At 37.1% G+C, this 13,294-nt stretch overlaps 1 protein-coding gene across 3 annotated transcripts; it reads right to left on the bottom strand.

Annotated features, from left to right (window-relative positions):
- Positions 1 to 6,589: 6,589 nt before the first annotated feature.
- Positions 6,590 to 8,949, bottom strand: LOC132172673 (uncharacterized). Of its 3 annotated transcripts, none has more exons than XR_009439177.1 (4): positions 8,747 to 8,949; positions 8,390 to 8,653; positions 6,997 to 7,087; positions 6,590 to 6,883 (listed from the first exon to the last, which is right to left on the bottom strand). XR_009439177.1 is itself a non-coding variant. In XM_059584216.1 (4 exons), exons 1-4 carry the CDS (start codon positions 8,748 to 8,750, stop codon positions 6,752 to 6,754), a joined length of 303 nt encoding a protein of 100 aa, XP_059440199.1. In that variant the 5' UTR covers positions 8,751 to 8,949; the 3' UTR covers positions 6,590 to 6,751. The 3 variants fall into 3 exon arrangements, 1 of the variants encoding a protein (XP_059440199.1); XM_059584216.1 differs by having other exon boundaries at positions 8,390 to 8,465; XR_009439176.1 differs by having other exon boundaries at positions 6,590 to 6,876; positions 8,390 to 8,949.
- Between the last annotated feature and the right edge of the window lie 4,345 nt (positions 8,950 to 13,294).

Here is a 13,294-nt window from a genome sequence, read left to right as displayed (position 1 = left end):
CCCCCAAATTTTCCCTCCCTCCCCGTACTGCGAGACGCTTCACCACTGCCGGAAAGCTGTACAGCTCTCTCTCTTTTTGTTTGAGCTTACCCAGATGAGAAAAAAGTGAAAGTCCAGCTTCTTCTTTCACCCACGTGATTTCAACGTGTTGAGTGTTGAGCCTTATGGGTCTAAATTTCTTTGATTTCTTCTGTGTTTCCAATTTTTGTTTGGTTTTGTGTGTGATTTCAACGTGTTGAGCGTTGTTTGGTTTTCCCACAGCTCTCTCTCTCGCGCTCTTCTTGTTTGAGCGTAAACATTTAAGATCAAGCACAGATCTAGATCATTCATTAAGAAATCTCTCAGATCCGGGCTTAAGAATCTTTCATTTTGTTTTTCATTTCTTGTTTTGCTTTTGTCTGTTTGTCTCATTTTTTTATGGTGATCTAGTTTTTTTTATATTTGTTGAATGTTTCGGTAGAAGATTTCAATTCACCACTAAGGTTTCAAAATGGCAAGCCACAGGGTTGCCATCATTGCTCCATTTGTAAGCCAACATGCTTACAAATTTCTGGCATGGGCGTTGAACCCACCAAGAGCACCGGCCATGGAGACCCCGTAAGGTTTTTGAGCATGTTTAGCTCCACTAGGGTGGCACCGTGTGTCCTCTCCTCTCCCCACCGTCACCGCCACCGACGACCACCTCCACTTCCTTCCATTAGCTCCGGCCGTAACTCATTCCCTCACGAGAGGAATACACCCCAAAATAGGTCTTAAAATCACTCACCCATTTTCCTCCCAAAATCCCCCACCGAGAAAGGTCGGGCTTGGTGGAGTACGGACCAACCCAGGATGGAAGACAACGATCCTGTCTGAGTCGGAGTTGGGGCCGTCTCTGTCGGAGATGGCGAAGGCGCAGCGTGCGGGTGGAGCATGGACGAGAGCATTTCTTTTCCTCAAGTTTTTTTGTCTTTTGGGTTGGTCCTGGATACCCATTGCTTTAACTTCTTTATTCGACTTTGTTTATGGTAATTCTATTTTGGGGTCGTTTGGTTGCTGAGAAAATTTGGAGGAAAGAAATAAGTGACAAAAAACAGAGGAGGAATTCTGTATATTATTTTTCCATATATCTTTACAAGGAATAACCATGTATAAATAGCATTACAATTGAACCTATTCTCGGCTTAAGCTAATTTCAAGGCAAGAATAAAGGATTTTATTCTTATATGGCAGGATTGTCAATCAATCCTTATATGTAGTGATTGGCAATCCAAGATCTTTCTTCCCATAATAATTCCGGATGACAACTCACGCTAACACTCCCCCTCAAGTTGGTGCATACAAATCTCTGATGCCCAACTTGTCCAGTGAGTTGTGAAACACCTTGCTGCACACAGCCTTTGTAAGTACATCTGCCAATTGATCCTCGGACTTGATAAACGGAAAACAGATTATCTTGGCCTCAAGATTATGTTTAATGAAATGTCGATCTACTTCCACATGTTTGGTTCGATCATGTTGGACAGGGTTGTATGAAATAGCAATTGCAGCCTTGTTGTCACAAAATAGATTCATCTCACTGTTTGGGGCAAAGCCAATTTCTGTTAATAGTCTTTTAAGCCAGAGAAGCTCACAAAGACCCTTAGCCATCCCTCTGAATTCAGCTTCAGCACTTGACAAGGCCACCACGTTCTGCTTTTTGCTTCTCCATGTAACCAGGTTCCCACCGACGAACGTGAAGTACCCTGAGGTGGATTTTCTGTCTAATATGTTTCCTGCCCAATCAGCGTCTGTGTATCCCTCAACTCTGAGATGATCATTCCTGGAGAACATGAGCCCTTTTCCTGGAGATGACTTTAAGTATCGAAGAATTCTGATCACTGCATCCATGTGATCCTCACTGGGGCAATGCATGAATTGGCTTACCATGCTCACGGCATAGGCAATATCTGGGCGAGTATGAGAGAGATATATAAGTTTCCCTACTAATCTTTGGTATCTCTCTTTGTTTGTGGGCACTTGGTCTGGATATTCTCCAAGTTTATGGTTCTGGACAATTGGTGTGTCTGCAGGCTTACATTCTAGTAGTCCCACCTCCGATAGTAGGTCTAAGATATATTTCCGTTGGGAAAGAAATATACCTTATTTTGATCTAGCAACCTCAATTCCCAGAAAATATTTAAGTCCTTCTAGGTCTTTCATTTCGAATTCCATCGCCAAAAGCTTTTGGAGTCTTGATATTTCTTCTAAGTCATTGCCTGTAATAATCATATCATCTACATAGATTATTAAAGCTGTGACCTTACCCAGTTGACATTTTAAGAACAGTGTATGGTCTGAGTTACTCTGGTTGTAACCATACTTCTTCATTGCCAAGCTAAATCGCCCAAACCATGCTCTCGGTGACTGTTTTAAACCATACAGTGCCCTTTGTAATTTACATACCATTTCAGACTCAGAGTTTGCTATGTAGCCCGGTGGAACATCCATGTAAACTTCTTCCTCAAGATCACCATGGAGGAAGGCATTTTTTACGTCAAACTGGTGCAATGGCCAATCCTGGTTTGCTGCAAGAGACAGTAGTACTCTAACCGTGTTTAATTTTGCCACTGGTTAGAAGGTCTCTTGATAATCTACACCGTATGTCTGCGTGTAGCCTTTGGCTACTAGCCGAGCTTTGTATCGGTCTATTGAGCCATCTGCTTTGTGTTTGATGAAGAACACCCATTTACAACCCACTGTCTTTTTTCCTTTTGGTAGAGGGACCAGAGTCCATGTTTCATTTTTCAGCAATGCCTCCATTTCTTCCTTCACAGCCTGAGTCCATTTAGGGTCTGCTAGTGCTTCATGGATTTCTATAGGGACCTGGTATGAGGAAAGGTCATGTACAAATGTCTTGAGTGGTTTGGATAGCCTCTTTGTGGACACATAGTTGGCAATTGGATACTTTGAGCTTCGTTCTCCAACATCTGGGGAATATCGACTTGGTGGTTTGCCACGATTATGCCTGAAAGGTAAAGTATAGCCAACAGAGGTATTCATATTACTAGAGTTTGGAGGTATAGTTGGGGAGTTTACCTCAGGAATATTCTCAAGAGATGGGCCTTCGGGTACTGGGGCGTGGGGGGTGTCTCTTTCAGCTTCAGGTAGTGTAGAAACTTCTCTGAGGTCTGGCTCAATTTCTGTGGACATATCCAGTCCTGTATGTGGTTCTCTTTCGTGAACCTCCTCTTCGTTGTTAACTTCTTCATAATTGTGGATTTCAGCCTCGTTAACTCTTGCCCAATCCAATCTCAACCAACTCGGCTCTTCACTATGGATCTCCCCCTGACGAGTAGAGTTGGGTACTGGAGAAGGGAAGAATGATTCTGTTTCTAGAAAAGTGACATCCATAGTCACGTAGGAGCGGTCATTGGCTGGATCATAGCAACGGTATCCTTTTTGATGTAAGGCATACCCTAAGAAACAACAGCGGATGGCACAAGGATCTAGCTTCGTGCATTGGGTCTTATGGAGATGGACAAATGCAACACAACCAAACACTCGGGGCGGAATCATCAACATTGTAGGTAAGGTGACATATGTAGACAACGTATGTAGGGGAGTCTTAAAATCCAAAACTTTGGAAGGCATCCGATTGAGAAGATGCACAGCTGTGGCAACGGCATCATCCCAATGTCTACTAGGCATATGGGCACCAAGTAATAAAGCCCGAGCAGTTTCAAGAATATGGCGATTTTTTCTCTCAGCCACCCCGTTCTGCTGAGGAGTCTGAGGGCAAGAAGTTTCATGAATAAGACCGTGACTTTGGAAATATTCATGAAACTGGTGGTTCACATATTCACCACCATTATCTTATCTAAGAATCTGAATCTTAGCAGAAAATTGAGTTTGAACCATAGTGTGGAACGACTGAAAAACACGTAGTACCTCATGTTTGTGTTTTAACAAGTAAAGCCAAGTCATGCGAGTACAATCATCAATAAATATCACAAACCAACGATTTCCAGATGTTGTAGAAACGGGAGAAGGACCCCATACATCGGAGTGAATTAAAGCAAAAGGAACATTACTTTTATTCATGCTCAAAGGATAAGTAGCTCTATGACTCTTAGCCAGAATACATGTTTCACATTTGAAATCAAATAGTGACATGTTGGAGAATAAATCAGGAAATAAATGTTTCATATAACCAAATGATGGATGTCCTAACCGGAGATGCCATAGCCAAATCTGTCGTTTTTTGTCGTCAACTGGATGATGCATGTGATTTGCACGTCCCACACTGAGATCATCCACATAGTAGAGCCCCCCCCGCTTAGTACCACGCCCAATGATCTCCTTGGTAAGAATATCCTGAAGCAAACAGAAAGTAGAATACATGAGTACGACACAATTCATGGCTGTGGTAATCTGACTCACAGATAGTAACTTATGTGAAAGAGAGGGAACAAGTAAACAATGGGTTAGTGATAGAGTAGGTGATAAGTTGACTGTGCCGGCCCCTGTGACTGGGGAAAGACCCCCATTTGCATTTGCAATACACATTCGCCGTGGTTGGGACGTTTGTACAAAGTCTGTGGCATCAAATGTCATGTGGTCGGACGCTCCCGAGTCAACCACCCACGAGCCGTTATCATCATCTCGAGAGGAGCTACAGAGGCATGACTGCATTTACCTGGGTCCGTGGCCGGTGCATCTCCCTTAGAAGTCTCGACATGAGAAGCGAGAGAGAGACATGGTTCTGTTGTAGCCACTGCAGCCTGACCAGTTCCTCCATCCGAGGCAGCATCACGGCGTTTTCGAGTCTGAAGTTCATTCCACCAGTCTGGATATCCATGTAGTTTGAAGCAAGTGTCTCTGGTATGTTTCGAATTTCCACAATGTGAACACTTGGTTCCATCAGAGGGAATTCGTGGTCGAGAAGGGTTGCTGCCTTTCCCATTGCCGAGAGAGAGAGACTTGGTCGAAGATGGGATATTCTGTCCAGACCTGAAGCTCTTCGAAGCCAAGACTGCTCCCGGATTATCACTAGAATCACCTGTGATCATAACTGCCTGCCGGACAGCTTCCCGACGAACATGAGCGTATGCTTGTTCAATAGTAGGGAAAGGTTTCATCTGTAGTATGTCCCCTCGAATTTTATCAAGCCGATCATCCAGGCCATCCAAGAAGACATACACCCGGTCTTCCTGAAGCATGTCGTTGTAGTGCTTAATATCAGCCACGCATTCCATCGGGTTTGGTCGGCGAAAATCAATCTCACGCCATAGGCCCTGGAGGTCAGTAAAATATTTTTCAAGAGAGCCGCCTGCTTGTTTCAGCCGAGTCACACGTCGCCGGAGATCATACACCTGAGATGTATCACTTCCGTCAAAGTAGGTGGTCGCAATGGAATCCCACACTAGTTTCGCAGTTGGAAATCTGATGAAGTTCCCGATCAGTGATGGTTCCATGGAATTGATCAGCCATCCTTTGACAATGGCATTGTCTGTGCGCCACTTTCGAAAGGATGGATCTGTTTGTGGAGGTTGCTGGATATTGCCATTAATATATCCCAATTTGTCTTTGCCTGAGATATACATCTCGACAACTTGGGACCAGAGGGCATAGTTGGAGCCGTCCAACTTAATGCCAATTGGAGCAGCAGTTGTGTCGGTGATCTGGGTTGGAGCCGAAGCTTTGGTCAAAACTTCGTTCATTCTAGTGGTTAATTCGGTAAGGATGGATGTTGGTAAGGGGTCATAGCAAGATTGGTCAAATGTTGGGTTGTCGGTAGGTTGGTCAGTGCCGCTCATAGTTGCGGGTAAAGTAGATGGAAGGAATTAGGATTGAAAAAAACTGTAGGTGACAGGATCAAAAACCTGCTCTGATACCATGACAAAAAACAGAGAAGGAATTCTGTATATTATTTTTCCATATATCTTTACAAGGAATAACCATGTATAAATAGCATTACAATTGAACCTATTCTCGGCTTAAGCTAATTTCAAGGCAAGAATAAAGGATTTTATTCTTATATGGCAGGATTGTCAATCAATCCTTATATGTAGTGATTGGCAATCCAAGATCTTTCTTCCCATAATAATTCCGGATGACAACTCACGCTAACAATAAGAACTTGGATTCTCATAATGGTTTTTGGTTTGAAAGTGGGCATTGTAATATGCCAAGTAGAGCTACGACTAGCATTCTTATATGTCCGATCTCTCACAACAAAATTGTGTCATTTTATAGGAATGAGCGAAAAAGATGATTTATTGCTGCAAAATATATTATCTAATTGTATTTATTTATTTTTTTTTCAAATTATTACATTTCTCTTTCTCCTCGAGTGTGTGTGCTCATGAGTCTACTTGTAGTTGTCATAACTCATTCAAAGTTGATGGCCTCTTTTTAGACATTGGGAATGCTTCACTTCTCGTTTACTCCAATTTTATTTTTTGTTTGAAATCCTTATTTTCTTCTTTTTATGTACTTATTCACTTTGGCGTGCACCCTTTTTTGGCTTTGTTTTGGATGAAATGAATTGTAGTGGGATAGGAAAATGCAGGAAATTGTAATGAGAGATGGAAAAATATGGATTGGATTGGATTGACAAAATGGAATTACAAAGATAAATGGGTGGTGAAGTGCCTGGTCCATCAGCTCAATAAATCCAGTGACAACCAACCTTTAAACTAGTAGCAAAAGTGCTGTCAAAATAAAAATTAAACATCCCTATCCCTGGTGCTTGCCATTGCTAGACAGTTCTGCCTCTGCCATAGTTCAGTCAAATAGCTTCATTGCAATCCCAGATTATATGCAAGGCCATCCGAATTGCATTCACGGTATTCCTTTTTGTACCATTCAAGTAATGTCTCACAAGTCCATGCCATGTACTATCTTTACTCACATCTGCATGCTTGAGCATTGTAGAGAAAACCAATTAGACTTGTGGAGCAAAATTACCATGTTTAAGACATGGCACATCCACTATATTCTTTTGCAGGAAACAAGCAATCATCCATATTAAACCTTTATAGTCAGTTGGAACTGGATTCTTCTCAAGGAGTCGAGAAATCTCCATGAACTTTCTGAATAGAAGTGTTGTTCAACAGAAAGGCACCTAAAATTGAAAGAAGAAAGAGTGGTCAGGTTTTGTCAAGGATTCAGAATTTTTAGTGAAGGTTTGATTGTACCAAGGATTTCCAATGTGAAAGTCACTCAATGCAATGGATAAAGAAAGAAATAGCCACCCTGGAAGCTATGTCAAAATTGGGGAGTCATGTTAATTTATCTCAAGGTCTTAAATACATCAAGAAAGAAACATAATTCAACTCAATCAAAAAACGACATTCTGTTAATGTAATATGTTTAAACAATAGTAGATAAATTATGATAAAAGTAAAAACACCAAGCTATTATCAGCTAGACAAAGTAATTGGAAGCTCAAAGGTTTGAGTGGCAGTCAAGATGAAGATTTTTTTTCTCTATTTCTCATTCCCCCTTTTCAAGATAAAACAGAGAGATCTTTAGATGCTGTTCATGTCAATTTGATAAGAATAAATATATTGCCAACATTAAAGAGAACAAAATACTTGAAGATATTGAAAAAGCCCTGAATTTTTATTAGTAACATGATATCACAAGCACTTTTTGACTTTCATACCAAACTACAACTCTTATTGCTTAGTACAAAGAGAAACAAAAGGAACAAGCAATTACGATTTGAGCATTTACACCCAGTAGCATTTCTGAATAACAAAACTCCCTAGTCTACAACACAACGAGAGTCTACAGGCAAAAAGCCATGCAATTGCAATTTAATCATTAACACCTCATAGTATCATGTCTGAAAAAGAAGACACCCTAAAGTACAGACACCAAAAGCAAACGAAAGAACAAAAATCTAAAAATGATGAAATACTCATCATTTAGTAGGGTGTTATCCTGCTTATTTGGGAATTTGGGTATTATCCTGCTTATTCAAATCATGGACTTGGTGCTACAACCCAATTCATTGGCTCATATTAATCGGAGATGAAACAAATTCTGGCATATTTAACTACTAATACACATGGAAAAGAATATGGCTTTACCAAGAAAAGAAGAAAAACTACTAGTTGCACGCTCCAACACAATTCACTACCCAAACACACAGATGATCCATCTTCAGAACACATCTTTGGCCTACAAATATAAATATTTACAAAATCTAGATGTTTGACATTTGTTATAAACTGTATTTGAACAAAGGACTATAACAAATTCAAGAGGGGTGAAGCCAAAAAATGTAGAGAATGCATGAATTTCAGAATGCACAATCTTTTCAAGAAATATAAAAGCGTAAGACCAAAAGAAACAATAGATGCTAAAATAATAGCATAATAGAAACACATGAACGACATTAAAAAGCATGTTGGCTTACAAATGGAGCAATGATGGCAACCCGGTGGCTTGCCATTTTGAAACCTTAGTGGTCAATTGAAATCTTCTACCGAAACCTTCAAAAAATATCAAAAAAACTAGATCACCATAAAAAATTAGACAAACAGACAAGCAAAATAAGAAATGAAAAACAAGATGAAAGATTCTTAAGCCCGGATTTGAGAGATTTCTTAATGAATGATCCAGATCTGTGCTTGATCTTAAATGTTTACGCTCAAACAAGAAGAGCGCGAGAGAGAGAGAGCTGTGGGAAAACCAAACAACGCTCAACACGTTGAAATCACACACAAAACTAAACAAAAATTGGAAACACAGAAGAAATCAAGGAAATTCAGACCCATAAGGCTCAACACTCAACACGTTGAAATCACGTGGGTGAAAGAAGAAGCTGGACTTTCACTTTTTTCTCATCGGGGTACGCTCAAACAAAAAGAGAGAGAGCTGTACAGCTTTCCGGCAGTGGTGAAGCGTCTCGCAGTACGGGGAGGGAGGGAAAATTTGGGGGGAAATTTGAGGGCAGGGGTTCAAGAATGAAATGAGGGGAGGGATTTGAGTCTTTGACGTTGGCGCTGTTTTCAAAAATAAAAAACGCTTTTTTTTTTTTTATCTAATGTGGCACATGCCACGTCACCGGCGTGCATTACTGTTTACGCACGCCAGCGTAACCCATATCATTACTCATGGGGAACAGCAGCCGTGTAAGTTAAAAAAAAAAAAACAAGAAGTCAAGCCCAAAGTGGAGAATAGTGGCTGTGTAAATTAAAAACAAATAAAAGACTTTGTAAAAATAAAACACGCGTGCTTGCCGGCCTTGTAAAAATAATTGTTCTTTTAAATGAATTGTCTTAATATTTATATAATTATATTGCTATTAAGCCTATTTTTGCTAATTGTTTTAATATTTAATTATTTATGAATTTATATAGTTTTTGTTTCATATTTTAATTGTATAAATATATAATTGTAGTTGTCTGAGATTATAGAGAAAAACAACGATTCTATTGACCTCTAATCAAATTCTAAACGGCTTTGTGTTGAAGTAGATTTAGTAAATCTGTCCGGAGATCCTTGCTAAAAAAAAAAGTGTGATTATCATCCTAATGATATAGACCAAATTCGAAGAGCATATCTACAAATAGGACAATTAAATTAGCACTAGTAGTGACAAAACAAATCGTAAGTTCTATTTATATGTTTTAAAACATAATTAAAAATTTTGTTAAATTATTCACTTATTCGGTTTGTTATATTTTTGTTCAACTTTATTTTTGTATTCATTAAAAAAATACAGCAATGCACAAAAGGAAGACCAAAAAATTATTTTTTATATTTAATTATTTTGTTATTATTTTTGTTATTTTTATTATTTTATTCATTAAAAAAATGCCTCCACGTAGGAAAAATCCTGTGTCCGCCACTGATCACAAACATGCTCTTATGCATGTATTGCTATCCATCCGCACATATGGCTTACGGGTAGATAGTGGACTTAGGCTATGCAGGGCGGATATTATTTATTTCTACCTACTCATAATATATATATATATATATTAAAAACATAAATTATATCAAAACGGCGTCATTTGGGTATTTAATTCCAAAACATAATTTCCTTGTGGGAAAGGATTTTATACTATAACTTTTCTTCGTTTTTCTCATTCGAACAACCATTAGGAAAAAAATCTCTGCGGTCTGTTAGTACTGTCATGATAATCTATCAATCTCTTGCGACCAATCTTAGCGAGTAAAATTTTCTTTGATTTTCTTGTTGCCCCATCGTGTATATCATTTACTATTACAAGACCCAAAATCATAAAAGCAAAAAAGATGTAAAATTCTCCATTTGGTAATATTTGGCCAGAACTTTGCTTTTGGATTGCAATGTGATATTAGAGGGACATTTTATTGTTGTGTTATGTACTCAGGACATGAAGATCGTTCTTCGGCAATGGCGTTTGTGTAGGATTGCGTAATTTGAGCTCCATTCTTTAATTTCTTAACAGTTCTCACTTAGCTTATCATTTATAACACTTTAATATACAAGAGTTCGACCCCATAATTTAGAAAGTTGGCTTACTTAAATGTTAAGTTTATTACAATAGGCCTTAGAGTTTGTTTGTTATTGCGATTTTATAGATAAAAAGTACAATTTTAAATCAAATTACAAAAAATAGATTATTTGAAACAGTAATACTATATACCATCTTTTTATCCTCCTAAAATCCCTATAAAGCTGATGTGGCTTTTAAAATCAACATTAAATTTTAAATGAATCATACTTGAATTTTGATTAAATGGTGATTTTGAAAGCCACATCAACTTTAGAAGGATTTTAAGAGGATAAAAAGATGGTACCTAGCATTACTTTATTTGAAATTGCGATTTCAAATCCTAGGTAAATAAGTGGTTTTTTTTTTTTTTTAATACCATTTTAAAGGTTAAACTACGATTTTGCCCACATTTTAAAATCTCTATTTTTAAATCGCAAACTCAAACAAACCCTTATTGTTAAGATTGAAAGTATAATTTACTAATATTCATTTATGTTAAAATATTGATTAAATGATTAAATTTACCTAATCCTAAGTTTAAGCTTTTGGAATAAGTGTTAATTTAACATGGTATTAAAATCAAAAGTCATGAGTTCAAACCTTAATTCCGTCATTCACCCCCATTTAATTAATATATTACACATGTTGGATATCACCTATTAAAAGGAAGTTTGAACACACACGTGAGGAGTGTATTAAAGTATTGATTAAATGATTAAAATTATATTTTCCTATAAACTTAAACTTTTGAGACAAGTGATGATTTAATAATTTATTTTCTGCAATACTACTTTTAACTAACTTAGTAATATAATTTTAATTAGTAAGCAATATGGCCATCTAGAGTAGATGCATGGTGTTTGATATGCATACTCTTTTAACATAAGACACATTTTCTCCTTTGTATAGTTTTTCTATTCTTGTTAAATTATCAAGTATCTTAAAAGCTTAAGTTTATAAAAATCGGTAAATTTAATCACTTAAGTTAACACTTCCTTCACGTGTGGGCTCAAACTCCGTTTTAATAGGTGGGGCCCAACTTGTAGAATATTTAATTTAAATGGTTTGTATTAACGGAGTCAAGGTTTGATTTCAGAACCTTTGGTTCTGATACCATGTTAAATTATCAGTTATTCCAAAAGCTTAATTTAACAATGCATAATTTGGGCCTTGATTCATGGGATGTGCTCCCCCTTCTCAAGTCTATATAACAAACTATTTGTAAGCATCATGTGCATTGTGAAATAAGAGAATTCTTTCTTCTTTTAAAATTCTTTCATTTCTTGATAAGACATATCTAAATGCCTTGCTGGGATTTCTTTACAATATCACAAACTGCATTTACACATACTTTTTATTATTATTTTGAACATATTTTTATTTTTTCACCTTCAGGCAAAGGCCAACTCCCATAAAAAAGCTGAAGCAAATGCTCATCACTAAAGCGTGTGGGCTGTTTTACATTGTTTGGAATTGAGGTTTATATAATGTTTAAACAGCTTATATTTTACAAAAATTCAGAAAATACTTATGGGTGAGCTTTTTTGGGTACCTTTATTTTATTTGCATGGATAATATCTGGATGAAAGAATTAGACTGAGCTTGTCTAATAGACCAAATTGAGCACATGTCGTTGCTTAATTAGCCACACTAATATGAAACATCTTGAACAAGACACTCTCATAGTTGATATTATAACATGCATTTGCCTAGCATAATAATTGGAGAAACTTCTAGTCATTTTGAAACTACTACTCCCGAAGTTAAAAAACTCTCAATTTAAGATATCGAATTTTCAATTTTTTGCAATTTTCTGTTTGGATTTTTCGTTAAATATTTTCAAAATTCTCAAAATCCCCCCTTTTTTTATAAATAAAATAAATAAATAAAAAATTGCAAAGATCAGGCATTGATCAAGATTTAATGAAATTTACAAAAATACCTACACCTAACTCCTTGCCTGTTTTTATGTTACTTTATTTATTAAAAATGGGGTATTTTGGGAATTTTGAAAATATTTAACGGAAAATCCTAAAAGATGGGAGACATTGCAAAAAATTGAAAGTTCGGTGCCCTAAATTGAGAGTTTTTTTTTTAACTTTGGAGGAATAATTTCAAAACGCATAAAAGTTCGGGGGAGTAATTTCAAAACGCATAAAAGTTAAGGGGGGATTTTGTGAAGTTTTTTTCCAAAATTTGTACTAGATCAGGATGTGAATAATTAGAGCAATTCTATAAGTCACTCTTATGTCACTCCATGAATGAAATGGCTTTTAAAATAACAATTTGATCAAAATTCAATATTGATAAATCACAAGCCCAATGATAATTTTAAAAGTCACATCATTTTTAGAGTGACATAAAAAAAAAGTGATTTCTAACATCACTCAAGTAATTGACCTACTATTCTCAAGAGATAGCTCAATCGGCTAGGGATCACGCCTCCGGAGGTCACTAGCTCGAATCTCCCTCCCCCCCCTCTTGTGTGAATATGTCAAAATAATAATAATAATAATAATAATAATAATAATTGACCTACTAAAATCTATCTAACTCCATTTTTTATTTATGTTTTGTTTGCTAAATTGCAGGTTGTGTTTCTGTTTGGTAATTAAATAAAGTCTATTAATAGCAACAACAATAACATGATTAGCAACTTTTAAAAACGTTTTTTTCACGACCTTTATTCAAAAATAGATAGAGGACAATTTTAGTGAGGGGTCAAAGTCAATCAATGTGAAGCAGTGAATGTGAAGCTCAACAAGATTTGGAATTGGACTATTCATGTAGCTCAAATTTTGTAATTGGTCTGAAAAGTTTTGTAGTGCTAAATT

The sequence above is a fragment of the Corylus avellana genome, chromosome ca2, assembly GCF_901000735.1.
Source record: "Corylus avellana chromosome ca2, CavTom2PMs-1.0".
In the NCBI taxonomy this organism is placed as follows: Eukaryota; Viridiplantae; Streptophyta; class Magnoliopsida; order Fagales; family Betulaceae; genus Corylus; species Corylus avellana.
This window is presented reverse-complemented; position numbering and strand designations above follow the sequence as displayed.

Bases quoted from the DNA above. Each gene is read 5' to 3' on its own strand.
- LOC132172673 (XM_059584216.1), bottom strand. The intron at 7,088-8,389 runs GTAAGCCAACAT...TTTCAATTTTAG, and splicing joins TTGCCATCATTGCTCCATTT to GTGCCTTTCTGTTGAACAAC. The intron at 6,884-6,996 runs GTTTAATATGGA...ACAATGCTCAAG, and splicing joins AGTTCCAACTGACTATAAAG to CATGCAGATGTGAGTAAAGA.